Source organism: Myxine glutinosa, chromosome 3 (genome assembly GCF_964187855.1).
Source record: "Myxine glutinosa chromosome 3, kmMyxGlut1.1, whole genome shotgun sequence".
NCBI lineage: Eukaryota > Metazoa > Chordata > Myxini > Myxiniformes > Myxinidae > Myxine > Myxine glutinosa.
This window is the reverse complement of record NC_136263.1, coordinates 138190289-138216606: the sequence shown is the minus strand read 5'-3', so window position 1 is coordinate 138216606 and position 26318 is coordinate 138190289. Positions and strand designations below refer to the sequence as shown.

The window sequence follows — 26318 nt, the reverse complement described above, 5'->3', positions numbered from 1 at the left end:
TTGGCGACTGGCTTTGGAGGCCAGATTTGAAATGTGGTTTTCCCAGGAAAGATCATGGCAAATAGTGAGACCCAAAAGCTTGAGTGACAGAACTTCTTGGAGAGGATTATTCAGAAAGTGGATGGGAGGGTTGTCCAGTCGGTCTTTTCGGAGAGACATCGTAAGAGTGTGAGATTTATCAGGATTGAAAGACATGTTCCATTTGTTTGCCTAGTCTGTGATTTTGTCCAGGTCTGCAGAGAGTGAGGAGGCTGCAGACTGCCGATGTGAGGGATGAGGAATGGAGCGACAGAGAGTAGAGTCGTCAGCAAAGAGATAGAGAGGATTTTCAAGAGAGTCAGAGAGATCATTGATGAAGACCAGAAAAAGCACAGGGCCCAGAACACTACCTTGGGGAACTCCAGCCTGAACAAGTCTTCCAGTCTTCAGAGGCTTTTGGGTCTTAAGGGTCTTTTGTTTCCTCTGGGTCTTTAAGAGTCTTTGGGGTGTTTTGGTTCTTTGGGGTATTTAAGGGTCTTTTGGGTCTTCTTGGTGTTTTGGTCTTCGGGGTATTTTGGGTCTTTGGTGTCTTTTGGGTCTTCAGTGTCTTCAGGGGTTTTTGGGTCTTAAGGGTCTTTTGGTTCTTCTTGGTCTTTAATGGTCTTTGGTTCTTTTTGGGTCTTCAGAGTCTTTTTGGTCTTCAGGGTCTTCGGGGCATTTTGGGTTTTTGGGGTGTTTTGGATCTTCGGGGTCTTTTGGGTCTTTTGATTGTTTTGGGTCTTCGGGGTGTTTTGGGTCTTCGGGGTGTTTTAGGTCTTCGGGGTGTTTTGGGTCTTCTGGGTGTTTTGGGTCTTCTGGGTGTTTTGGGTCTTCAGGTGTTTTGGGTCTTTGGGGTGTTTTGGGACTTCGGGGTGTTTTGGGTCTTCGGGGTGTTTTGGGTCTTTAGGGTCTTTTGGGTTTTTGGGTATTGTTACGTACTCCCCCCGAAACCCCGGCCACGGTGTACCTCCGAGGCCAGAAAGTAGTCACGGCAGAAAGATGTGCTATTATGCGTGTGTCCCAATGACCAATGGTAGAACCACACCAAGCAATTGATACAAAACAAATTATTGTATTCAAACCTCACACAATAATACCACTTAACGCATTGCACGTCATAAACCATACAATTCCTATGATGGTACCACCAACATTTCCTTAATCAATAACTCACAGTACTCCAACGTGAGCGAACTGCAACATTCCCCAAAATCGCGGTGTCACGACACAAGGCCAAAGTCGATCCCCGCTCTGGCGATCACACAAAAAGGTCGTACAGAGACCTGAACACAGGTCGGTCGACAGTCAAAGCTGCAGAAGAGCCGCTTGGTGAGAGGTCGGGCTGAAGTCGGTGGGGTAATGGTTCACCCAAAAGGTGAGTGGAAACTCACACCTTCCGTTCACCCGACAATGAAGCTGACATCAACAATCAGCGGTTCCCATGCTGAGGTCGCTCCGGGAAAACCCACGACACACACGTGAAACCGGGCGAAGGGCTGTGAGGTGAAATGGCAGACTGGCCGATAATGGAGGCATCAGCTTGCTCTCCAACGATGATTCACTCTCGAAACCAAAACCCGTCACGCAGTTTTAATTGCAACGACAATAACGACGCTGCCACGGGAATCCTTTTCCCGGGGAAACCAACATTCGCTCACGACCAATGTCCAAAAGGTCCACTCGCCACCACGAAGCAGATAAGCCTTTCTTCTCCGATCTCTCTCGATCCTATCGCCCGCCTCTTCTTCTTCTTCCGGTTTCTTCTTCACCCATTTCGTTTTTCTTCTGAAACACTATTTTTACCTTTGAAGACAGTTATCTCCATTTCACCCAGAAACCGTAACAAGAATAGTACCTGAAACTAAAAATGCTTCAAGTAGATGAAAACCACAAAGATGGAAGTGATGAATCTGTAACACTCCCCACCCTCAAGAAAGAAAGTTTGAACATAGTGGAAACTTTCTTTTCATGCAAAAACACTCTTTAACAAACAAAAGTAAAACTCACACCCAAAAAGCTACCAATCAACCTATGGCTGATCAACTCATGTGAGCAACAATAACTAATATTCCCCAGTAGAAAGCAACAAAAATTCCAAGCAACCCACAGGAGTTTTCAAAGTTAGTTCACTCTGGATAAAGCATCGGCAACTACATTGTCCCTGCCCTTTACATGCTGAATTTCCAATTTATACTCTTGCAAAGACAAACTCCATCTCATCAACCTCTGATTTTTATTTTTCATTTTTTGAATGAAGGTTAAGGGGTTGTGATCAGTGAAGACTTTTATAGGAAAGGTAGTAGTTCCCAGATACACCTCATAATGCTGAAGCGCTAGCAGGAGAGCAAGGGTCTCTTTTTCCACCGTGGCATAATTTCCCTGATGTTTGTTAAAATTTCTCGAATAGTAGCACACTGGGTGATCCACGCCATCATCATCTTCCTGTAATAGAACTGCCCTAGCCCCCACATCACTTGCATTAATGGCCAACTTGAAAGGTTTTTGAAAATCTGGCACTGCGAGGACAGGAGAGCTCATTAATATCGCTTTGACATGGGCAAAGGCAGCCTGGCATCTGTCATCCCAAACAAACTTGGTCTCTTTCCTCAGCAAATTCGCCAAAGGGGCTACCACGTCAGAAAAATTCCTGCAGAACCGCCGATACCAACCAGCCATACCCAAGAATCTCATAAGCTCCTTCTTCCCTTTTGTAACTTGGAAGTGATCAATGGCTTCTATCTTGGCTGTCACTGGTTACACCTGATCCTGACCTACTACATGGCCTAGGAACAACACCTGTGCTTTTACAAACTCACTCTTAGATAAGTTGATGGTCAACCCTGCCTCGGTCAGTTTCTTGAAAAATGCATGAATTTGTTTAATATGAACTTCCATGGTCATGGTGTGGATGATGACATCATCCAGATAAGCCTCCACCCCCTCAAGGTCTGCAATAAGCTTATTAATCAGCCGTTGAAATGCAGCAGGCCCGTTTTTCAATCCAAAGGGAAGAACCTTGTACTGATACAACCCCTTTGGCGTGACTAAAGCCGAGATTTCCTTGGCTCTATCAGTAAGAGGAATCTGCCAATACCCTTTCAGCACGTCAAATTTAGTTACAAATTTAGCTGGGCCTATTCTATCAATACAGTCATCAATCCTCGGGATGGGATATGAGTCGGTGACGGTCTTGGTCACTGCATTATCCAGTTTTAAATCCATACAACAGCAAAAACTGCCATCGGGTTTTGGAACCAACACACATGGTGAGCTCCATTCACTGCTGCTTGGTTCGATGATGTCGTTCTCCAACATATACTGAACCTCCTTCTGAAGATAATCCATTTTAACAGGGTTCATCTGAAAGGGGTGTTGTTTCTCAGGAGTGGCTTCCCCCACCTCAATATCATGATATACCAAGTCAGTACGACCAGGTGCATCTGTGAACAAATGTGCAAACGCAACAATTAGGTTGGATAGTTGTCCTTGTTGTTCCCTCGTCAAATGACTTAATTTCTCGTCTAAATTACTCAACACTTCCGTGTTCGTCAATCTGGGACAAGCCTGGTCATCAATGTTATCAAACTTCACACCAGTCTCAAACTCTGGATTCTCTTGCACCCCGACTACAGGCACGACAGGTGAGACAGGAAGCATTTTTCCACAGGCTGCTTCCTCTCATAATATTTCTTCAGTCGGTTGGACATGACACAGCTGCCGCTTTTTCCGTCGGTCGGGAGTTGTCACCACATAATCAGTTTCACTAACCCTCCTTTCGATTGCATAGGGACCAAAATATCTAGCCTGTAGTGGCTGACCTGGAACAGGAAGCAACACTAACACTCGGTTCTCAGGACTGAAATTTCTTATCTGAGATTTCTTGTCATTTCTCACTTTCATTTTATCCTGTGTCACTTTCAGGTTTCTTCTCGCAACTTCACAAGCCTTTGCCAATCTGTGCCTAACCGTTGACACATACTCTACCACTGTTGACTACAACTCCTCCTGTAGCCACTGTTCTTTCACCAATTTCAATGGTCCTCGAACTGCGTATCCAAACACAAGTTCAAAAGGACTGAACCCCAATGACTCCTGAACAGACTCTCTCATAGCAAACAGCAATAAGGGTATTCCCTCTTCGCAATCCTTGTCACATTCAAAACAGTCCGTTCTGATCATATTCTTCAATGTCTGGTGAAACCTTTCCAAGGCCTCTTGGCCCTCGGGATGGTAAGCACTTGATCTTACTTGCTCCACTCCCAACAGGTGTACCATTTGCTGAAAAAGCATTGACATGAAATTGGAACCCTGATCAGACTGGATGACCTTAGGTAGGCCAACCAGAGTAAAAAATTTAATCAAGGCCTTCGCAATAACTGCCGCAGTAATTTTCCTAAGAGGCACCGCTTCTGGGAATCTCGTGGAAGTGCACATGATGGTCAGCAGATACTGATGTCCAGCCTTAGTTTTAGGTAAAGGGCCTACACAGTCAATAATGACTCGGCTGAATGGCTCTTCAAAAGCTGGAATTGGTTTTAAAGGTGCAGAAGGGTCTTTCTGATTAGGTTGTCCCACCAGCTGGCAAGAATGACAAGATTTACAGAACTCCGACACATCACGTCGCAATCCTGGCCAGAAAAAATGTACCAAAATTCTGTCACATGTCTTGTTCACTCCAAGGTGCCCGGCCAAAGGTGTCTCATGTGCCAAACTCAATATCTCCTTCCGGTACGGCTGTGGCACCACAATTTGGTAATGAACTTTCCACTCATCATTTGCTGGCACCTACGGTGGTCTCCATTTTCTCATGAGTATTTCCCGTTTCATGAAATAACCAACAGGTACCTTCATAGCCTCTTCCTCATTAATGGCTTTACCAATCAAACTCCGGAGCTCCGAATCTCTATGTTGCTCTTCAACCAGTCTCTTTTGGACAAGCACCGTTTGTTCAGCTTCGTTCCCAGATGTCTCTGACGGACACTCCATTTTCTTTTTTGGTCCTGATGCCACTTTTTCCTTAGGTTCCTTGATGTCACTCCCTTTCCTATCGTCTCTTCCCGACTTTTCCTCCAATATCTCTGTGGAACCCAAATCCACATCACCTTCCTTCTCCTTATCTTCAGAGCACTTCCTACCCATAGCACGAGTCACTGTACAGGATGGAAAGATACCCGGAATCTCCTGCTCTAACTGTGCTGTGTTATTTTCCATACTGGGCTTTTCATCCAACATCGGATTACCAGAAACTCCACCACCGGCCAAATCATTCCCGATAATAAAAGAGATTCCCTCTACAGGAAGAGTGGCTTGTTTCCCTCTCAGATTCCCTCTACAGTGAAGAGTGGCCACAGTGACTGGTCCTGACACCAACTCAGACTTTAAATGGATTACATGAAGAGGAGCTTTAACATAGCCACCAACCCCTGTAAGAGAACACTAACCCCAGTTGCCGTCTTCTCCGACAATGGCAAAATGCCCTCAAGCATCAAAGTTGATGTGCTCCAGTGTCCCTCAATACCCTATCAGGTCTCTGGTTAGTTAAGTCCCCATCCAGTGACACAAACCTCTCGGAAATAAAAGGTTTGAACCCTCTTGGACAAGGTCGTTTTGTGATGCCGTAAGTTTGGCACGGGAACCTTCACAAATCACTGTCCTCCAAGGACGATTTCTCGCATTGGCCAATGCATTCGGAGTTGCACTATCCTGACTCCGATCCAGATTTTTCCTTTTCAGGGCGTAACATTGGGACATCAAATGCCAGGTTTCTTGCAAAAAGTGCAAGTAGACCCGGAGGAAAACCCCGTGGTCTGCCTCGGTCCCCCCGGAAGATAGGTCTGCCTTGGAACTGCAGTCTTCTGATCCCTAAAGGTTGTGTCCCCATAGTCTCGTCCCCATAAAGGTTGCGTCACCACAGTATCACATTTTCCCCCATAGTCCACTCTCGGCCGCCTCCATGAAAATTTGTTCTCCGAACCTGATTTAATGTAACTCCCCTGGCTAACTCTCGGTGGGAAGTTAGGTTTGTGGAACCCCATCCTGTGTGTCAAGGCATAGTCATCTGCCACTGTTGCTGCCTCATACAACTCCGGTACCTTTTTTCATCCAGATGCACTTTAATGTGCACGTGGACACACTGTTTAAATTCCTCCACCAATATCAATTGTCGTAAACGGTGGAAGTCTTCCTCAATCTCCTTCGAATCACACCACCTATCAAACATAGTTTCCTTCACTCTGGCAAACTCCACATGGGTCTCACTCTCCCTCTTCCTGGCATTCCTAAATTTTTTGTCGGTAAGCTTCAGGGACCAATTCATAGGCTTTGAGAAAGGCTTTCTTCACTATCTCATAATCTGCACATTGGTCAATTGGTAAAGCCGAATAGATATCTTGAGCTTTACCCAGCTGAACACTTTGTACTAACATAGTCCATGACCCCACAGGCCATTTTAGCATTTGAGCCACCTTCTCAAAATGTAAAAAGAACTTGGCTACCTCCTTTTCCTTGAAGGGTGGAACCAGCCTCACATGCCTACCAACATCCCAAGAGTTCTGACTGGTTGTCGAACTGGCCGGCATGGATACTACTTCTCTCCGTTCCCCCAGTAATTCAAGCTCCTTGAGTTTAAGTTCCCTCTGATACTCCATGTCCCGATCCTTTAACTCCCTTTCTGTTCTCCTTTCTTCTGCTCTTTTTTCCTCGAGTTCTCATTCCTGTTCTGCTCTTTCCTTTTGTGCTTTCCAATCCAACTCTTTTAATCTTTCCTGGCTCTGCAGTAGCATCTTCATTTTCTGGAGCTCCATATTTCCTTTTTCTTCTGGTAACCAATCCAAGACTTCCTCTTCCCATGTTCCTTGTCCCACAGGAGATTCTACCACCAATGTCTGAATCTCTGCTTTCTTCATACTAACTCGGACCTCCAAGTTATAGTATTTGGCCAATATCATAAGTTCCGATCTTTTTAACGCCTGGAACTGTGCCTCATTAGGGGGCGACACAAACTTTTCCACTTCAAACACCATTGTGACTATTAGTTAGCACCTGTTAACCTTCACACAAAAATTTCCAAATTTTCAGAAATGCAAATTTGGGAATGTTAGAAAATTCCAAATTTGGGAATTTTGGGAATGTTAGGGAATTCTATCCCGGACGAGTCCCCAATTTCTGTTACGTACTCCATCCTAAACCCCGGCCACGGTGTACCTCCGAGCGTAGAAAGGAGTCACGGCAGAAAGATGTGCTATTATGTGTGTGTCCCAATGACCAATGGTAGAACCACACCAAGCAATTGATACAAAACAAATTATTGTATGCAAACCTCACACAATAATAACACTTAAAGCAAGTACAAGGAAACTCTCACTCGCACATCATAAACCATACAATTCCTATGATGGTACCACCAATATTTCCTTAATCAATAACTCACAGTACTCCAATGTGAGTGAACTATAACATTCCCTAAAGTCGCGGTGTCACGACACAAGGCCAAAGTCGATCCCCGCTCTGGCGATCACACGAAAAGGTTGTACTGAGACCTGAACACAGGTCGGTCGACAGTCAAAGCTGCAGAAGAGCCGCTTGGTGAGAGGTCGGGCCGAAGTCGGTCCGGTAATGGTTCATCCAAAAGGTGAGTGGAAACTCACACCTTCCGTTCACCCGACAATGAAGCTGACATGACCAATCGGTGGTTCCCACGCTGAGGTTGCTCCAGGAAAACCCACGACACACGTGGAACAGGGCGAATGGCTTGTGCGAGGTGAAATGGCGGACCAGCCGATAATGGAGGCATCAGCTTGCTCTCCAACGATGATTCACTCTTGAAACCAAAACCCGTCACAGGTTTAATTGCAACGGCAATAACGACACTGTCACAGGAATCGCTTTCCAGGGGAAACCAACATTCGCTCACGACCAAAGTTCAAAAGGTCCGCTCGCCACCACGAAGAAGATAAGCCTTTCTTCTCCGATCTCTCTTGATCCTATCGCCCGCCTCTTCTTCTTCTTCCGGGTTCTTCTTCGCCCATTTCGTTTTTCTTCTGAAACACTATTTTTACCTTTGAAGACAGTTATCTCCATTTCACACCGAAACCGTAACAATAATAGTACCTGAAACGAAAAATGCTTCAAGTAGATGAAAACAAAGACGGAAGTGACGAATCCGTAACAGTATTCAGGGTCTTTTTGAGCCTCAGGGCCTTGAAGGGTATTTTGGGTCTTTGGGGTGTTTTGGGTCTTCAGGGGTATTGGTGGTCTGAAGGATCTTGGGGGAATTAAAGGGTCGTCAAAGGTCTGAGGGGTCTCAGCAGTCTTAACGCAATTAAGAGGGTTAATTAAGAGGGTGGTAATTTTATTTGAAGAAGAAGACGTTTTCGTCGCACATAAACATAACGACATATATAACGACATAACCATATACGTTTGCTCTATTATAATAAGATGTTTCAAAAAATTAATTAGTAAACTTGAAAAAACCTTTTTTCGCTTTCAATGTGCGAGGAAGGAAATCTATTTGTTTCACTCATGCGAATGTTGATCAGTAACTCTATGGCTTTAGAAGCAGTAAACAATAATTACCAAGAAAGAGCAATCAGACATTGCAGACCCTCGCCAGGACGTGTTTGGGTAGATTTGTCCTTGGGTCTTCGGGGTATTTTGGGTCTTCGGGATATTTTGGGTCTTCACGGTTTTTTTGTGTTTGGGATATTTTGGGTCTTCAAGGGTGTTAGGGTTGTAAATAATATTGGAGTTATTCAGGGGTCTTGGGGTTATAAAGCGTCTATGGGGTCTCAAAGGGTCTTTGGGTTCTAAAGGATCTAAAAGGTTTTTGGTGGTCTTAAGTATTTTAGGGGTCTTTGTGGTCTTAATGGGTCTCGGGGTTTTAAAGGGTCTAAATGGATTTAGTGTTCTAAAGGGTCTTAGGGTTCTGGAGGGTCTTAGGGTTCTAAAGGGTCTTATGGTTCTAGAGGATCTTAGGGTTCTAAAGAGTCTTATGGTTCGAGAGGGTCTTCGGGTTCTAAAGGCTCTAAAGGGTTTTTGGTGGTCTTAAGAGTTTTAGGGGTCTTTGTGATCTTAATGGGTCTCAGGGTTTTAAAGGGTCTAAATGTATTTAGAGTTCTAGAGGGTCTTAGGGTTCTAAAGGGCCTCAGGGTTCTAGAGGGTCTTAGGGTTCTAGAGGGTCTTAGGGTTCTAGAGGGTTTTAGGGTTCCAAAGGGTCTTAGGGTTGCAAAGGGTCTTAGGGTTCTAAAGGGTCTGATGGTTCTAAAGGGTCTAATGTAATGAATAAACATACTCACGTTCTGTGCAGACAAACTAATGGATCCAAATGCAACACCTCGATCTCTTCTGGCGAATCTTTTTGATTTATTTACCAAACTCCATTTGCAGAGCGTTGGTTTTCTTGGGACCATTAAGGGTTATATTTGGTGGTTTAACCATTTTGACTTCCTCGTGTTGTTAGTCCCTTCTTTATCCTCTTACAATGCTGATGGTCAAGAAAGTTTAATTGTTTGGTATGAGTTAGACGGTGATCACGGGATTCGAACCATTGACCTCCCAGACTCAGAACAGATGGCACACGAATGGATGGGAGTGGTACAGGTACTTAAAACATTTAAACCGCCCCAGAGTATCGACGAAGGAAACACGAATCACAAAAATATCAAAGAAATAGAAGGAATTTCGACGCAGGTGAAGAACATTATTCGGTCCATCATATTCCTACCTGCGCATGTCTGCCAATTCCCAACGTTTACAGATCGTACAGGTAAACTACCTATGTAATCCCAGTTTAAACGTATCGTTAATTTTTACTCTCGTTTTTTGAATGGACTACGAACTATCCAAGTACCTGTGACCATGCACCTCGAGGTGACATTTTCAAACCACCGAACTCGGTTATAATAGATATTCGATTTTTCAAATCACGACCAATGAGATTGTTGATCCCGCCCCTTTTATAAACGAGCACCGGGCCAGGTGTGCACCTCATTTGGTGGTTGCTGATCTTCTCGTGCGCAGGCGCATAGACCATAGTGGGGGGCAAGTGGTCCTAGACAATGGGCCCGTAGGACTTTCATGATGAGAAGTTGCCACCTATTTAGATATGTTCTACATATGTCTAGGAACAGGAAAATTGATGTTGCCAATTTTGGAGCTGTCAAATGGCGGCCATTTTGAATTCCAAAATGGCTGCCATGATCATGCTTTTTTCTTCAATGAATACAATTATTGCTCATATTTTAAAAATATCAAAATTTTATCCCATAATATGAGTGAACATGAATAGGAGACATTATGATTTACTGTATGCATATTTAAAATAATTATGAGGTCATTTTGAATTCCAAAATGGCTGCCATGATCATGCTTTTTTCTTCAATGAATACAATTATTGCTCATATTTTAAAAATAATATCAAAATTTTATCCCATAATATGAGTGAACATGAATAGGAGACATTATGATTTACTGTATGCATATTTAAAATAATTATGAGGTCATTTTGAATTCCAAAATGGCTGCCATGATCATGCTTTTTTCTTCAATGAATACAATTATTGCTCATATTTTAAAAATAATATCAAAATTTTATCCCATAATATGAGTGAACATGAATAGGAGACATTATGATTTATTTTATGCATATTTAAAATAATTATGAGGTCATTTTGAATTCCAAAATGGCTGCCATGATCATGCTTTTTTCTTCAATGAATACAATTATTGCTCATATTTTAAAAATAATATCAAAATTTTATCCCATAATATGAGTGAACATGAATAGGAGACATTATGATTTATTTTATGCATATTTAAAATAATTATGAGGTCATTTTGAATTTCAAAATGGCCGCCATTTGAAATGAGCTGTTAATTTATTTAAATATTCTTCTAAATCTATTGAAATAGAGTATTTTTTTCTTATTTCGAAGAAACTTTGGGATGCTACTTCTAACAGACAATAATATATTAAATACATTGGCCCTTTTGAGTATCCGTAACAAATAATTAGCTATAGAGGGCAGCATCTGGGTTACCTGCTGCCTCTACTACATCCATAAGCACATGGCATTGGACAGAAGTTCTATCTTCCTAGAACAACAAAAATAACAAACGTTGCAGATGCAAGATGGTGGCTCTTTAAGCGGAAACAAGCCCAAGCAGAGAATCTTCCCCCAACTAAAGCTGCACTCACACATGGCATTGCCAGAGCACATTATCAAGCCATAATATGGGATAATGACATTGTTGCATTCCCTGAAATACCATCCCCAGAGAACTATGGCTGGAACTTGGTAGATGGAATTTTCATACCAGTGATGACACATTTGCCTCCAGCTGCAGATGCCGTCACACAGTTAGTGAAATGCGAATGTGGTCGGACCCGGTGTTCCAGTCACCAATGCAAGTGCAAAAAGAATGGACTGTTTTGCACAGAATTTTGTACATGTGAAGGGGAAGAACTATGCGACAATGCTCCTTCTAACCCTGAAGTTGACTCTGACAAGGAAGGGAACAGTGATGATGATGATGATGTTTAATACGGCTGTGAAAGCAGCAAACTTGCTACAAGTTCATGTAGTTCCATTCTACATGGTTAAGACTGCATTTGTTGGACATGCGGTTGCAAGGTGCGTATAGTAGATGTGGGTGTGGCTATTGTGTCTGGGGTATGTGGGGTGTGTGCTGGTACTGCGAGCGCATGATACTACTGCACCTCATAAATTTGTTATCCTCTGAAATGGATGTTTAAATATTGTAGCTTGTAGAGTTAAAGTCTACAAATTAAGTCCATAGAAGTGACTGTGTTTATCGTTTTATATACGAGCTAAGGTGTGTATCTGAGTACCAGTTGCCTAGGTCCTAGGTGAGTGTCCAACTGTGCAAAAAAAGTTTGAGAAAAATACCGTTAGGTATCGTTTTTCGATAACACATGTTACCACAATATCTAAAGGGGGATGGTCCGATTTCATCACATGCAGTTTTCACATTGATTGAATGGCTTTGACCCTCTACCTCACCTTACCCAGGGAGCAAGAGTGGTCAACCAGACACGGTCTGCTATAAAAGGTTTTTGTATATGGTTGGATTCCTTAGACCCCCAGCAACAACTTCCAGGTGGACAACCTTTCCAACAGGCTACTGTAACTGTGCAATTCAAGATGGCGTCCAAGATGGTCGCCATATTTTTAAATCTCCATATTGTCGTCAATTGTTATCTTATTTTCATGTGTAATACTTTGTTTCTCTGGTTTTCAAGGTCAGGGAATCTATTTATGATGGTTTCAGAGTGTTCTGTTTTCACAAAAAATTGGGGGTTTGCCCCCTGGGCACCTGTGAAGTTTCATGCTGGTATTTCAATCGTTTTGACAAGAGAGCTAAAAATGTGCATTTGCAAGCCCCATAGAATACTGTGGTTCAACTAATTGGTTGAACAATAGTAAGCAAGTTTTGGCGTACAAAATCCAAACTAAACATCTTGCAGCCCTACTATTTCACAGGGTCAATGAGAAGAATAGCAGCTTTCTTCTCATATCAAAATTTATACCACGTCCGGTTAAATCTGGGGGTCAATGTTAGGATGAAGCTGTTCATCGGACCATGGCCCTTAAATTTTAATGCAATTTGTAACTTTTTGGCGGCCATTTTGAATTTCAGGATGGGTGATATCGTATGTAATTTGAACAAAATATTACTTACATTGATTTTGAAGTGTTAACAACAATGAAAACCTATGATTTTGCTTTCAAAATTGAGGTAAAATACTTTCATTGAAACTAACCAAGTGAAAAATAGTGGCAAAACATCGGCCATTTTGAAATCCAAGATGGCTGCCGTCTGCCACACTTCCAAAAATGGCAACATACATTTTCATGTACTTTGGTACCTAGATAATGAATTAAAATAGGTGGCACCTTCTCATCATGAAAATCCTACAGGTGTCCACTTGCCCCCCCACTACCAGGGCGCTGGTCCTTTGGGTTCTCTCGGCGGCCATTTCACAGTAAGAACCACATTGATATCATCGTATGGATTAGTATTGTTGTTTTTGTGCACCGCTCCTTTACTATTCCATCTGCAGGCGCTGCATGACGTCGGGGCCCGGCGATGACGTGCACTGAAAGGGAGTACTCGGTTTTCACTCCGTTTGTTCTCGTTTGTCCGGGCAATATCTCAGCCATCCTTTGAGCTAGGAAGCTGAGATTTCGACACTCGTGAAGAGAGCACGTGCTCTAGTAAAAAAAACAGCATTTTTTGATTAATTAATTATTATCGATTTATTACATACTTATTTTCTTTCTCTCTTCTGGGCAATATCTCAGGTGCTTTTTGGGCTAGGAAGCTGATATTTGGATGATAATGACCAAGGGATTTGGTTGTAAAGGGTATTTTGGATTTATTGATAAATTATTTAATAATTTGATAAATTATTTTTCGATTAATGACTTACTAGTTTTCAAAAAATTGCAGCTTCGGAGGAAACACCGGTGGATTAGGTATGCTATTAGCCAATTGATTGAGAATTTAATTTTGCGATAATTGATTTTAATTAATCGATTATTGTACTGCACCTCCCTCCAATACCGTCTGTCACAGTCAAAGGGGCCCCGGCAATGCCACGCACTGGAGGATGTTATTTATTTACCATGGGGGTGGTGTACTTTGAATGTATCTGTACTTGTTTTAAGGTATTATTACCTCCGCCACCAAATGTGGATGGTTATGTTTTCACCCGTCTGTCCGTTTGTGAACAAAATATCTCAAAGTTGTGGACGGATTCGGACAAAATTTGGCAGACAGGTAGTGTGTGACAAGGACGAAATGATTAGATTTTGGTGAAGATTCGGATCCGGCTAGTAGAATTTAAGTGATTCTTCACCATTGGGTGATATGGCCAACCAGGTGGAGGTATGCTCTCTATTGAGTGCCGTTCTCATTCACGACTGAGATTTCACGAAAGAGTTAATGATGGATTGATTATGCCAAGGCTTGGTGGCTGAGTTTATGACACGACAAGAACAAGGCGATTTCAGTTCAGGACGGAATCCAGATCTGCATATCATTAGGATACAAAACGTAAACTCTTCAACCTGGTGGAGGTACGGTGTCCACCTCGTGTAATCTTGTTTGTTTATCCAATTTTTGTCACATGGGATTGCTTCTTATTTATTATTCGTTAAGTTCCACATCAAAAGTATTGTTTTAAATGTCTGAGGATAATCATACAATACTTCACAAATGTCCCAATTAGCATGTAGCTTGGCGTTCCATTAACAAGCAGCTCGCTCAGTGTGTTCCGTTAGCAAGTAGCTTGCTATTGCTTGCCAAGCCTGACATTCCACATCAACCGCTTTGCAAACTGCTCGTCTCGTCACTCGTCAAATGGAGCAAGTTATTCGATTCGCATCTAGGTAAAATGAGGTTTGACGTCAAACAAATTGCAACAGAATTACGAAATGGGACAAACACAAATTCGTTCAAAATATTCGGTTCAGTCTTAAATGATGTAGCATACAATATAATCTTAAGGTGCTAATTATATTATCATATTGTGATGAAGGTTTTTTTTCTTTTCATCATCACACAGGATATATATATTGTTACGGAAACGGGGGACGGCTCTCCCCTTACCGAGGGCAGTCTAATCCCCTCGTCTTTTTAAGCTGGCCATCTGACCAGTCCTGGTACTTGTAACGCTCCTTTGTGAGGTGGGATTGATCAGGGTTATTGGTCAAGGTGTTCTCCCGAACCTTCACCAATCCCTCCGCAAAACAGGGAGACAAGTACCGCACGAAACCACGGACGAGATGGTATTTTGCCGAGCGGTTTAGCAGTCCGCGGTTCGACCCGTTAGCAATGACTAACCCGATTATAAAGCGTCGACCGAAATCGCACCACAGGAACTCAATGGGGAAATCACTAAAGCGATCGGACGAGGAGGAAACCAAACGGGTAAGAAATAACAGGATTTATTATTATGTACACGAACCCAAAGAAAGAGGAGGAACGAAGGTAATTTACAGTAAAGAGGAAGAAGCAGATACACAGGGCAAATCCTTATACAAGCTTAACTTATACCCAGACAACACGAACAGAACAAACTCACGTACACAAAAGGATGGAATGGCAGGGATGGTATGGGAAGGCAGAGAAGGGTCCAGGCAGATGGTAGGCGTCGAGGTCCGGCTCCAAGCGCGCGCTCCGATCCACGCTTTGGGGTCGAGGCGAAAACCCGGCAAACAGCTCCGCGTGTCGTTGGACGCGACCGGACAATTATATAGCAGGGGAAAGTTGGTATGTTGCATACGCAATTCTCGGCCGGGCAATCTCCGTGGCCCTCTTTCTGCAGCTCGCCCCTGCTCGCTCCACTCGACCTCGACCTCGACAGAACTCGCAATTCGTCCTCCCTCTCTCGTCTCTCGGTGGGAGCTTCCCGTAACGGGTTATATAGCCACGCCCTGGAACCTTCACGAATCTGCTCGCTCTTTCGCTCCACGCCCTCTCAAGCCAAACCCACTGATTCTTGGTTGGTCGGCAAGGGCTTCCTGGCTCCACCTTCTGATGACGATGGGCGGGCAACGCCCTTCTTCTTCGAGCTGACCACGTGCGCAATGGAGGCGAATGCGGTTGGAAATGTAGGCTTTGGGGCAATCGAAAGGGGGATCTATCTTATTTCATTTGGTGCAACGTAAGATCGACTATTGGACACACAGCCTTATCTGAAACACAGAATAACGATATAACTATAGAGAGGTTCTATGATTGGCTACGTGCTTGTACATGGACTAGCTAAGGTGCACTCATTTCAATTAACAGCCAATTAAAGGGAAATGTACACAGGGGTTATTTATAAGGGATTTAAATACTAAATTTGATAAAGTGAAGGTTCTAAGAACTGCAACAATATATATATATATATATATATATATATATATATATATATATATATATATATATATATATATATATATATATATATATATATACAGACTTGGCATTTAATATGGAATATTTTTTTTTTCTTGACTTGGGTTTACTTTCTTAACTCAGTATACCAATCTGGTGAGTTTCTTTTACACTTTGGTGATTTATTTGTTAAAAGAACCATGTCACTGATTGTCTGTCGCAGCAAGAAGTCAACAACAGGATTATATCACAGGTAATGTGGCAAAATGTACGGACAGGTGCATTTGATGATTGGCTTCACAGTCGGGTATACAAGGGTTGTTGTGTTCTGTATTAGTGGAAAACAACTGCTGCACGTCTCCAAAAGCCAAAAGTTATTGCCGCTTCCTCTGGAGATGGTCCGTCAACTCGACAATGCTGTTTGTCATGGAGTGGTGGCTTTACCAAATTACGGCATGAAACAGCGTGTTATTGCTCGGCAGTATGGCATCACTCAAGGTCAGGTGTCAAAGATCCTGAAACGAAATGCTCAGAGGGGTGTCCCTACTCCAATACCGAGGCCAGGACGTCCCCGCAGAACCACAAGGAGGGATGATCGCCAGCTGCACCGGTTAGTCCGCAATGGCCGTACCAAGTCAGCTAATCGGCTTAGGGCTGAGTGGCAGCAACTGACAAATGTGCCTGTATCCAGAAGGCTAGTCAACCAACGACTGGTTCAAGCAGGCTATCGTGCCAGGCGTCCCCTGAGAAAGCCACGCCTGACCAGACAACACCGCCAGCGTCGATTGCAGTGGGCCAGAGAGCACCGTCAATGGCAGCCAGGACACTGAAATCACGTGATCTTCAGTGACAAGTCTAGGTTTCTGGTCTATCGTCAATATGGCCGCGTCCGAGTGCGCAGACAAGTGCATGAAGCCTACAACGAAGATTGTATAGTGCCAAGAGTCCATGCTGGAGGTGGTGGGGTGACCGTTTCAGCTGCTTTTCATGCAGGGGGCAAAACTGACCTGGTTGTTCTGAATGGAAACCTGAACCAGTTCAAGCACAGGGCCATTCTGAAAGAAACATTGCTTCCATTTGTTCGTGCAGCCTATCGAGGAAACTTTGTCTTCCAAGATGACAATGCACGGCCTCATCATGCTCGCATGATCCAACACTTTCTTGCTGACCGTGGTGTAGAGCATATGGAGTGGCCTGCCATGTCCCCGGATATGAATCCGATAGAGAACTTGTGGGCAGAATTAACGCGTCAAATCGACAACTTGGACCAGCAGCCTGCCTCTGTGCGTGAATTGCAGCAGGCTATTGTAACTGCATGGCAAGCGATTCCTGTCCAAACCTTGGCAAATCTCGTGAACAGCATGCCTCAATGTGTACGTGCTCTCCTGAATGCTCGTGGGGGTTACACGAAGTACTGAACTGTAATTTTACTGTCCGTAATCCCAGTCGTAATTTAACTTTTGTTTTTGTTAAACAAATTTTTTTTGGCTAATGTGCAAAATAAAGAGATACTTCTGGGAAACGCAGAGAGGTTTAACACAGTACTGTCCGTGAATTGAGTTCCATATCAGTTTACATCACTTTCAAGGACCAATTTACTTGCTTCGAAATGTCAAATGTGGTTTTTGTTTCTTTTAAAGGTCACATTAACAAAATCTAAAATAATTTCAACATAATTCCAATGAACTTTTGGTTCTAAGTCATCTTGAAAAGTACGTTCACCCCCACAAAAAAAATATTCCATATTAAATGCCAAGTCTGTATATATCTGGGCAGTGTCTGTGTTGTGTTGTGTTGTCACTGAACTACTCCCTCAAACATTTGTGAAACCCTACCAAACTTCTGGTATGCACATATCTCTCCCGTCGGTATGTCCTCAGGGTATTGTTTTTGAAAAAATTTCCAATTATTTTTTTTGGGGAATTTTTTCGGGAATTTTTTTTTTTTTCAACTTCAATTGTTTATAAAATGTGATATCACGTATATTACAAATACATTTGTGCAAAATAATTGTTTGAATTAATGATTGGTTTAAGCCATGACAAAACGGCAACTCGGGTACAGTCATTTATCTATATATCTACACATCTGGGCAGTGTCTGTTGTCACTTAACGACTCCCTCAAACTTTTGTTTCCGTGGTTGTGAAGTGTTTTTAATGACGTTGTGGTGGTTTTGAATCACGTGGTGGTGAGGTATTTTGAATTATGTGGTGGTGAGGTGTTTTTAAATGATGTGGTGGTGAGGTGTTTTTAAATAACATGGTGGTGAGGTGTTTTTAAATCACATGGTGGTGAGGTGTTTTGAATTACTTGGTGGTGAGGTGTTTTGAATTACGTGGTGGTGAGGTGTAATCGTCCCAAACTTCCAGTCTGCACCTGCCCCTCCCCTATGTATGTGCTGAGGGGTTCTTTCTTGAAAAAAAAAACATTCAACCTAAATCTTCAACCAAAATTGCCTATAAAAATGTAATATCACAAACACAACACATTTGTGCAAAATAATTGTTTGTATTATTATCGGTGTAAATCATGACAACACAGCAACTCAGGAACAGTCATTATCCTCAGCTAAAATAAGCCCGTTCCTCAGTAAGCTAGTTACATATATCTGTGGACCACCCTATTCCTCAGCCACTCCAGTGAAGCTTTGACTGTGTGCTCCAGGTCGTTGTTATACTGAAAGGTGAACTTCTGTCCCAATTTCAGCTTTCGTGCAGATGGCAGCAGACTTTCCTTTAGGATTTTGTCTCTATTTTGCTCCATCCATTTTACCTTCTATCCTGCCAAGTGCCCCAGTAGTCCCTGCTGATGAGAAACATCCCCATAACATGATGCTGCCACCACCATGCTTCACAGTAAGGATGCTTCAAGTCATGCCACAGAGTAAATAAAAATACAAGACACAAAACTTTTTGTGAAGTTTCGTCAGAACACAAAAAGTTTTGCCACATGCCTCAGAATCTCCAGAGGGGTTTTATGGATACCTCAAACGAAACTCAAGGTGGGCTTTTTTGAGTAATGGCCACCCTATCGTACAGGTCAGATTTGTAGAACGCTTGGGATATTGTCACATGCACACAGTGACCAGTCTTTACCATAAAGGCCTGGAGCTCTTGCAAAGTAGCCATTGGCCTATTGGTGGCCTCTCTGATCAGTTTTCTATTTGCTTTGTCATCCAGTTTGGAGGGACAGCCTGATTTAGTCAGGACCTTGGTGGTACCATACGCCTTCCACTTCTTAATGATTGTCTTGACTGTGCTCCAAGGGATTATCAAGGCTTTTGAAATATTTTTATACCCATCCCATGATCTGTGCCTTTCCACAACTTTATCCCGGAGATCTTTTGAAACCTCCTTTATGCTCATGGTTGGGTCTTTGCTGTGAAATGCACTACCCAGCAGAGGAAACCTACAGGAACAGCTGATTTTATTCTGAAATAATCAGAATCACTACCATTTAACACAGGTGGAGGTCAATTAACTTGGTGTTGATTTTGAATGTGATTGGTCACACCTGACCTAATTTACACTTACTATTTATTATAAGGGGGGTTGACACTTATCCAACCAAGATATTCTACTTTTGTATTTTTAATTAATTTTCTGAAATTTGTAAAATTTGTTTTTCATTTGGAAGTTGTGGGTTATGATGTGTAAATAAAGGTGGAAAAAGCCTCATTTAATGCATTTTAATTTCAGGCGATAAGGCAACAAAAGGTGAAAAATTTGAAAGGGGGTGTAGACTTTCTATTGGCACTGTAAGTCCAGTATTGTCTTCTGTATTTGTCTGTGTGAGTGTTCACTTATAAAGGGAAGTGGAGGAGATGTGTGCAAAATATTTTGTAGCTCACTCCACTAGCCTGAGACCACATAAAAAATGAACAATTCCTTATGAGAAAGAAACCTTTTATACAAATATATGCAGAAATGACTTAAGAAACAGCAAGTATAAAAAGCATTTACATTAAAAATTCTCAATATGAAACAGTATAATATAGTGTAAAATAAAGTACAAAAGTGATAAAACAGTAAAAAAAAACTATGAGCTTTGGATATTAATGTAATGTAAATCCACCTTTTCTAATGTTCAGCATTTTCTTACATAATCAATTACGATTGAGGGTTTGGGAAGAAATAAAATAAAAGATTTTCCAAATGTCCGAGCTGTGATTATCAAATGTTAACAGTGATTATCTAATTCTGGTGTAGATCAATTTTTGTTGTGCTCATTTTCTCTGAATTTTCACACTCAATGCAGCTACTGTACCTATACCTATATATTTCTAATGTGGAGTAAATTAAGAAGCAGCTGTACTTTAGATGGCAGATCCATCACGTTCCAATGGCTATCTGTGCTCCACCACATGGCACTGACAGGAAACCAAGATTGATGACAGTACCTTGGTCATTAGTTGTACCAATGAGCACATGTGCAGAAAAAAACTTATCGTCATGAATGGGCTGCATATTTGGCATTTTATTTTTGTTTTTGTACCAGGAGAACCTGTCATCCTATTTTGCTTGGTGCTTTGGATCTCAAATTACATGCCCTAGACTAAACACTGTCAAAGCATTTGAATTAGCCCAGTTGGTGTCTGATGATATTGTTCATAATTCTGGGATCCCAGATTCTGATCCAATACATTGTACGAGGTTATCCTGTGTCTACAAATGTCCTTATAACTGATGTAAAAGTCTCCTGGTACTTTATTTACTAAATCGAATATGCTATTATAGCTAAACTCCATGAATATGAGTAGTAGGTGTGTGGTGGGGGTAAGGGGAAAGGGAGTAAAGTTATGTGAAGGTGTGGGGTGGAGGAAGGGAGTAAAGTTATGTGAAGGTGTGGGGTGGGGCTAAGGGAGTAAAGTTATGTGAAAAATATGTGGGTAATTTCTTTATGAAAGCACAAAAATCCTTTTGGCGATTTACATTTATAGCTCATATGTGCTAATGGGGCAATGACACTACTAGATGCCATGTTCGCTAGCAAGCCCTGTTATTGACTTGAAAAATAAAATACAAGTACAGTAGGAGCATCTCCGCCCTATTGCTACAAATATTTCCTCATTCCACTTTGCCATTCCATTTAAAAACATTTAATTCCACTGAACGTCATTCAAAAATAAAAAGTTTTAGAGGTTTTTAAGATAGCTGCATTTGGGGTTGCATTATGCATTAGAGTGGGGTTGGAGAGTGGTGGTGTGGAGGGGTGAGGCGAAGGGGTGGGCGAGGTGGTGTGGAGGGGTGAGGCGAAGGGGCGGGCGTGGTCGCAAATTAAAATACAACTCAATATTTGATGAAAGAAAATAATTTCATAATGGAAATTCCTGAACAACAAAAAACCACTTAATCTTTTAAGTTCATCAAAGCATTATTTTTTTTGTATTTTTACCACGTTCGATAAAACAAAGTAATAAATAACCACTCCACACCCCCTTCAAAGAAAATCAAACAAATCAGTGTAATAATGTTCCAATAAACCTTATGTATAACATATCAAAATCCATTTTCTTTTTTTGATAACCATAACGTAATCATAAAATTTATTGTGTTTTTTGGTTCAAGAAAAATCCCAAGCTATATTAAATTTCACGAGCTTCTTCCCCATGAGTTATTTAAATAAATTCTACCATGCCCATGCACTATGAAAATTACAAATGGCATTAAAGATCATACCATAAACTATGTTTTTTGGTTTTTATTCACCATTTCCTGCCTTCAGTTAATATGTTGGTGGTACTTTCCCGAATGCTGTGGTGATATAACAGGTGGGTTTACAACTTGCCAATGTCTTAATGTCTTGTCTTTTGTAATTCTTGTCAGAGAGGAAAGAAACAAGGCCATGACTTGAGACTGAAACCCAGACAGACTGCTGTGCTGATAATCAGTTGGCAACAAAGGGGGTAGAATGTTAGCGGTAAAGAACAGCTGGTTCCTTTGACATCTACAATGTTGTGTCCGAGACTCAAAACAAGGTCACATCCGAAAACAAAATTCTTCATGTAGCATGGGCCGTATATTATAAACAAAGACGGAGACTATTTTTTTCATTACGAATGCAATTTGAAACCATAAAACAGGAAGTCAATTTAATAATGCGTTTGAACCAAAGTTTGCTATAAAGTTTTTGATAAAATTTTATGTGCATTTAAAATATCCAAAAAGCTTTACAATACTTTCTCATAATCATCGCCGCCTCTTTTTGGGTGGGGGTATAGAGACACGGCCAGACCTTCGGCCCGAGCTTTCCTGGCTTTCAGATGCGCGTTTAAGACCCCTGGTCTCTGCACCACTTCTTGAAGGGTTTCGTTCCTTGCTGTGCTTAACACTTGAACCTGAACGTGTGGTTGCCCTAAAATTAGAAACAAGAACAACAAAAAAAAAAGTCGTGACAAGGCCAAGTATAACCCAACTAACCAATCGATATGCAGCGATAAATGATTAGATCCGATCAACAGATTCTTTTTTTCACTTCACATCCTTATACGAGGAAAAATATCATTAAACAGATTGTGATGTCATGTTGAGAGGTTTTGGCAACCATGCCATGCTTGCCATTGCAGGTTGGCAAGAGAACCAAAACCAAAAGGGAGAAACGAACAGATTGGAGAAAAACAAAATTACTTGACAATCTGGTCAATCAAAAACCTGAAATCAAACTGGGCTGGATACAAAGAAAAAAAGAAAAGAAAAAGGATAACCAAGGGACAACGATAATAAAAAACTGGAAACCTAGAGAAGGCCCTGGAAGAAGCAGGAGTAGACCAAAGATCAGATAGAGAGATGAGATAGCAAAATTGACTCGAGTACATTTTTACTGGCCTCAAATTACATTGAACCCAACAGAGTTGGATCATGATGAAGAAGACCTTCTGCAGTGCACCAATAGCCTGGTCCAGTCAAATCCTCATTCAACTGCAAATACAACTTGCATAGTTTTCTATTTATTTTGGTGGAGGTAGCCAGGACCTGCTTCTGTGGGTTCTTCAATGGGCGTGAAATCCACATTTAATTCACATGCATTTATTTCATAGACAATAATTAATTTTTTTCCTTGGATGAAAGTCAAATTAGAATGGATTGGTATTTCGGAGGAATTCACCAAATTATATTTATTCCTTTATGAGCATATTTTCACATCGGGATGTAAAGTGAATCAAGTAGATACCAGCTTTTGAAATTTGAATTTACCTTCATTGTAAGCCTCGTCAAAAGATGAAAGTTAATGCTTTATCCATTTAAAAGATTACACAATATGCTTTGTGCTGTGTTAATAAAATTCCTTTTATTGAAGTAGAAAATTCATTTCAAATCAAACAAGCAAATGTAGTTGGGACATGTGTTCAACATCTGTGTATGTTACAAAATTGCAAATAATGCAAAAGCACAACCTATTAATAAAATGTTTGAGTACATGTTATGACCGCAGCATGACCTATTAATGGGAAAGAGCGACTCATCACAATTGATTATGGTTCCTAAAATATGTATGGATTTGTATGCAATAACAATTGATTATGGGTCCTAAAATATGTATGGATTTGTGTGCAATAACAATTGATTATGGGTCCTAAAATATGTATGGAAAGCACAAATTTATGGTTATTTGAAAAGCTCAGTTGCAATGGGAAGTGAAACAACTACAGCATAAACAGACTTAGTCAGAAACAAAATTTATTTTTTTGTTTTTGGATTATACAAAAGGGCTACAGGATAGTCTAGACTCTAGAGGTATGCACACTCACCCACAAGCTGTCTAGCCTGGGTTCAAATCTCGAATCAACTGTAAATTGCCATCATGGTGCTTTACAGGCAGGACGACGTTATATGGGGCATCTTGTCTGCTAGCATTATTTCGTGGACATTAAAGATCACACAGCATCATTTGATAAGAGCAGACGAGGTATTGCCAGCACCTGAGTAAAAATTCCAAATTTTTGCAAATTCATGCCATGTCCTGTGTTGGAGAAGCGACCCAGCAGGGATTGCAACCTACTCCAGCAGAAATGAAACTCTGTATTGGGTTTGCTGCACAGGCAGACAGATTATTCAATAACACAAAAGCCAGGGATACACGAGGAGCAGGATGACTCACCTCATGCCATTATTCTGTAATTTTACAGCCCTCTGGTGTATACCGGAGGGGACTATAGGTTTGCACGCCGTCCCTCCGTCCGTCAGTCCGTCATGCAAAGAACAGTTTTCCGGACTTTTTTTTTCTTCTAAACTCTTAATGCTAATGATTTCAAACTTGGTACATGGTTTCCTCATGATAAGTTACAGATCAAGTTCGAACTTCATGACGTTTCGATCATTTTTGACAAAGTTATGGCACTTTGTTTATTATAGAGTTCTCCTCAAGCCGCACCGCACGCCCTCAGCCTCGTCTCGCGAACGTCAAAAGCGCGACACAGCACGCGCTTTCGGGGAGGGGCGGAGCCAAGCCGAGCAACGTATATATACACATCGATCATTGATCGTGAACCGGAAAATATAATAAATTACTGATATTTAGCGACTCAAAAGGTTCTTTATCAACAACCTATTTTCTCGTGCTTCTGCTGACCTGTCTGCAAGGTGTATAAATCGAAGTCCCGAGTGCGAATCACAGGTGAGCCCGTCCTGAGGTAATTAGCGATTGGGAACGATTCAGAACCTGTGGGTAAATAACCCTTGGTAATTTCCCCAACAGTTTTCCGGACGACAGACTGCCGGTAGGGGACATGTATTGCAGCGCAATACTCAGAATGCTTGTTATTCTGGCATTTAAGGTACCCTAATGCTAAAGTATTTGTCCATTATTCCTAGCACCATGCTCCAATAAACGATACATCGGCCACAAGTTTTTTTAAATTTTCATTTTAGCCAATGTGAAGCTTCAATTTTAATTGGTCAGTGATGGCGGGTATTTTAGTCTGTGCTGGCATGGGTTTAGTCTGATCTAGAAATTTCACATGATGTAATGATTCGCATGTGACTCGTGGTGGTTCTTATGCAGCCTGTCGCTGCTTGGCGGCATCATTTCTGGAAGCGTGGCCATGCCGCTGACGCAATGCCCCCCATTACCAGTAAGCCGGTACTCATTTTGCCGACCTCGGAAGATGACAGGCTGAGTCAACCCTCTTGGTGTTAATTCTACAGCACGACAGGGGCTCAAACTCAGGACCCTAAAGATCTTAAGCCAGCCACCTTAACCTTTAAGCCACCACCAAGCATATGGATTTGACTTGATAGAGTCATTGTTAATCGGTCAGATTCTGTGAGGCAATTTCCTTGTTCTTCCAAAGTAGAGAGCTGTCAGCAAAACATGCCAAAAAAGGCAAAACACAAGGTCACAAAAGCAAGGAAATTCAAGATTTTGATGGAAATGATAATAAAGCAATAGGATTTTGGGCATTCTGCTGGTCCCACCTGAACCCAAATTTCATCTCGTACAGAATGCTGCTGTATGTACCATCTCCATTGTCTGTCCCTTTAATTCCTACAAAACTATACCGATGTCTACTAATGCCTTACAAGCTCTGACTTGAGCCATGTATCAATGAAAAATAAATAAACAAACAAGCAAACAATAAAGAGGTGTTAAAAGAGGCTGTTGCACTAGAGGTGTTAAAAGTCCAAGAAACATGACGGCGATTCTCACTGCCCAAGCTTTAAGTTCATTTTGGGGAGCGGGCAGCACACGGTCTTTCTTTTTGAATGCTCCCCTTGGATCAACTGTTAATACAGGTTGCATTTACCAGAGAACTCAAGACAACTTGCTGTTCAAGATACTAATTAATATCAAGTTGACCATCCTGCTCCCAGTCTTTATGAACTACAACATGATCTTGCAAGAACGGTACTCGGTAGAGCGCACACCTCCGCAAAGCTGAACAGTTTACGTTTTGTATCATACTGACATGTCGGATCTGCATCCGGACCTGAACCATAATCCAATCGACTTGTCCTTGTCACCTAACCAACTCGAACACCAAGTTTTGTCATAACTCGTCCACAACATTTTGAGATATCGTGATTATACAGTATGTTGTTTCTGGCCCCATCTCTCAATGTTGAAGAGTCACTTAAAAATAAAAAGTGGATCCGGATCTTCACCAAAATCAAATAAATTCTTCATTGGCACACACCCAAACCTCTACATAAAATTTCTTCCGAATCCATCCACAACTGTTTGAGATATCCAGCTAACAGACATACAGTCGTGGCCAAAAATATTGGTACCTTGCACATTTCTCAAATAATGCACCATTTCTTCCAGAAAATTGTTGAAATAAAAAACTTTTGGTATCCACATATGTATTCCTTTGGTTTTCAGTGGAACAAAACAAAAAAGCTGAGAAAATTACTAAATCGTATATTTCACACAGAAATCCAAAAATGGCCCG

The 26318-nt window shown here is 41.7% G+C and overlaps 1 protein-coding gene across 8 annotated transcripts in view; it reads right to left on the bottom strand.

Annotated features, from left to right (window-relative positions):
* Positions 1 to 19816: 19816 nt before the first annotated feature.
* The window catches only part of LOC137423175 (uncharacterized), an 83650-nt gene continuing 77148 nt past the window's right edge, over positions 19817 to 26318 (bottom strand). For all 8 annotated transcript variants that reach the window (XM_078774608.1, XM_078774616.1, XM_078774615.1 and 5 more), the window contains one exon: positions 19817 to 22282. In XM_078774608.1, coding sequence (XP_078630734.1) covers positions 22117 to 22282 — 166 coding nt within the window. In that variant the 3' untranslated portion in view covers positions 19817 to 22116. The remainder of the gene's footprint in view (positions 22283 to 26318) is intronic.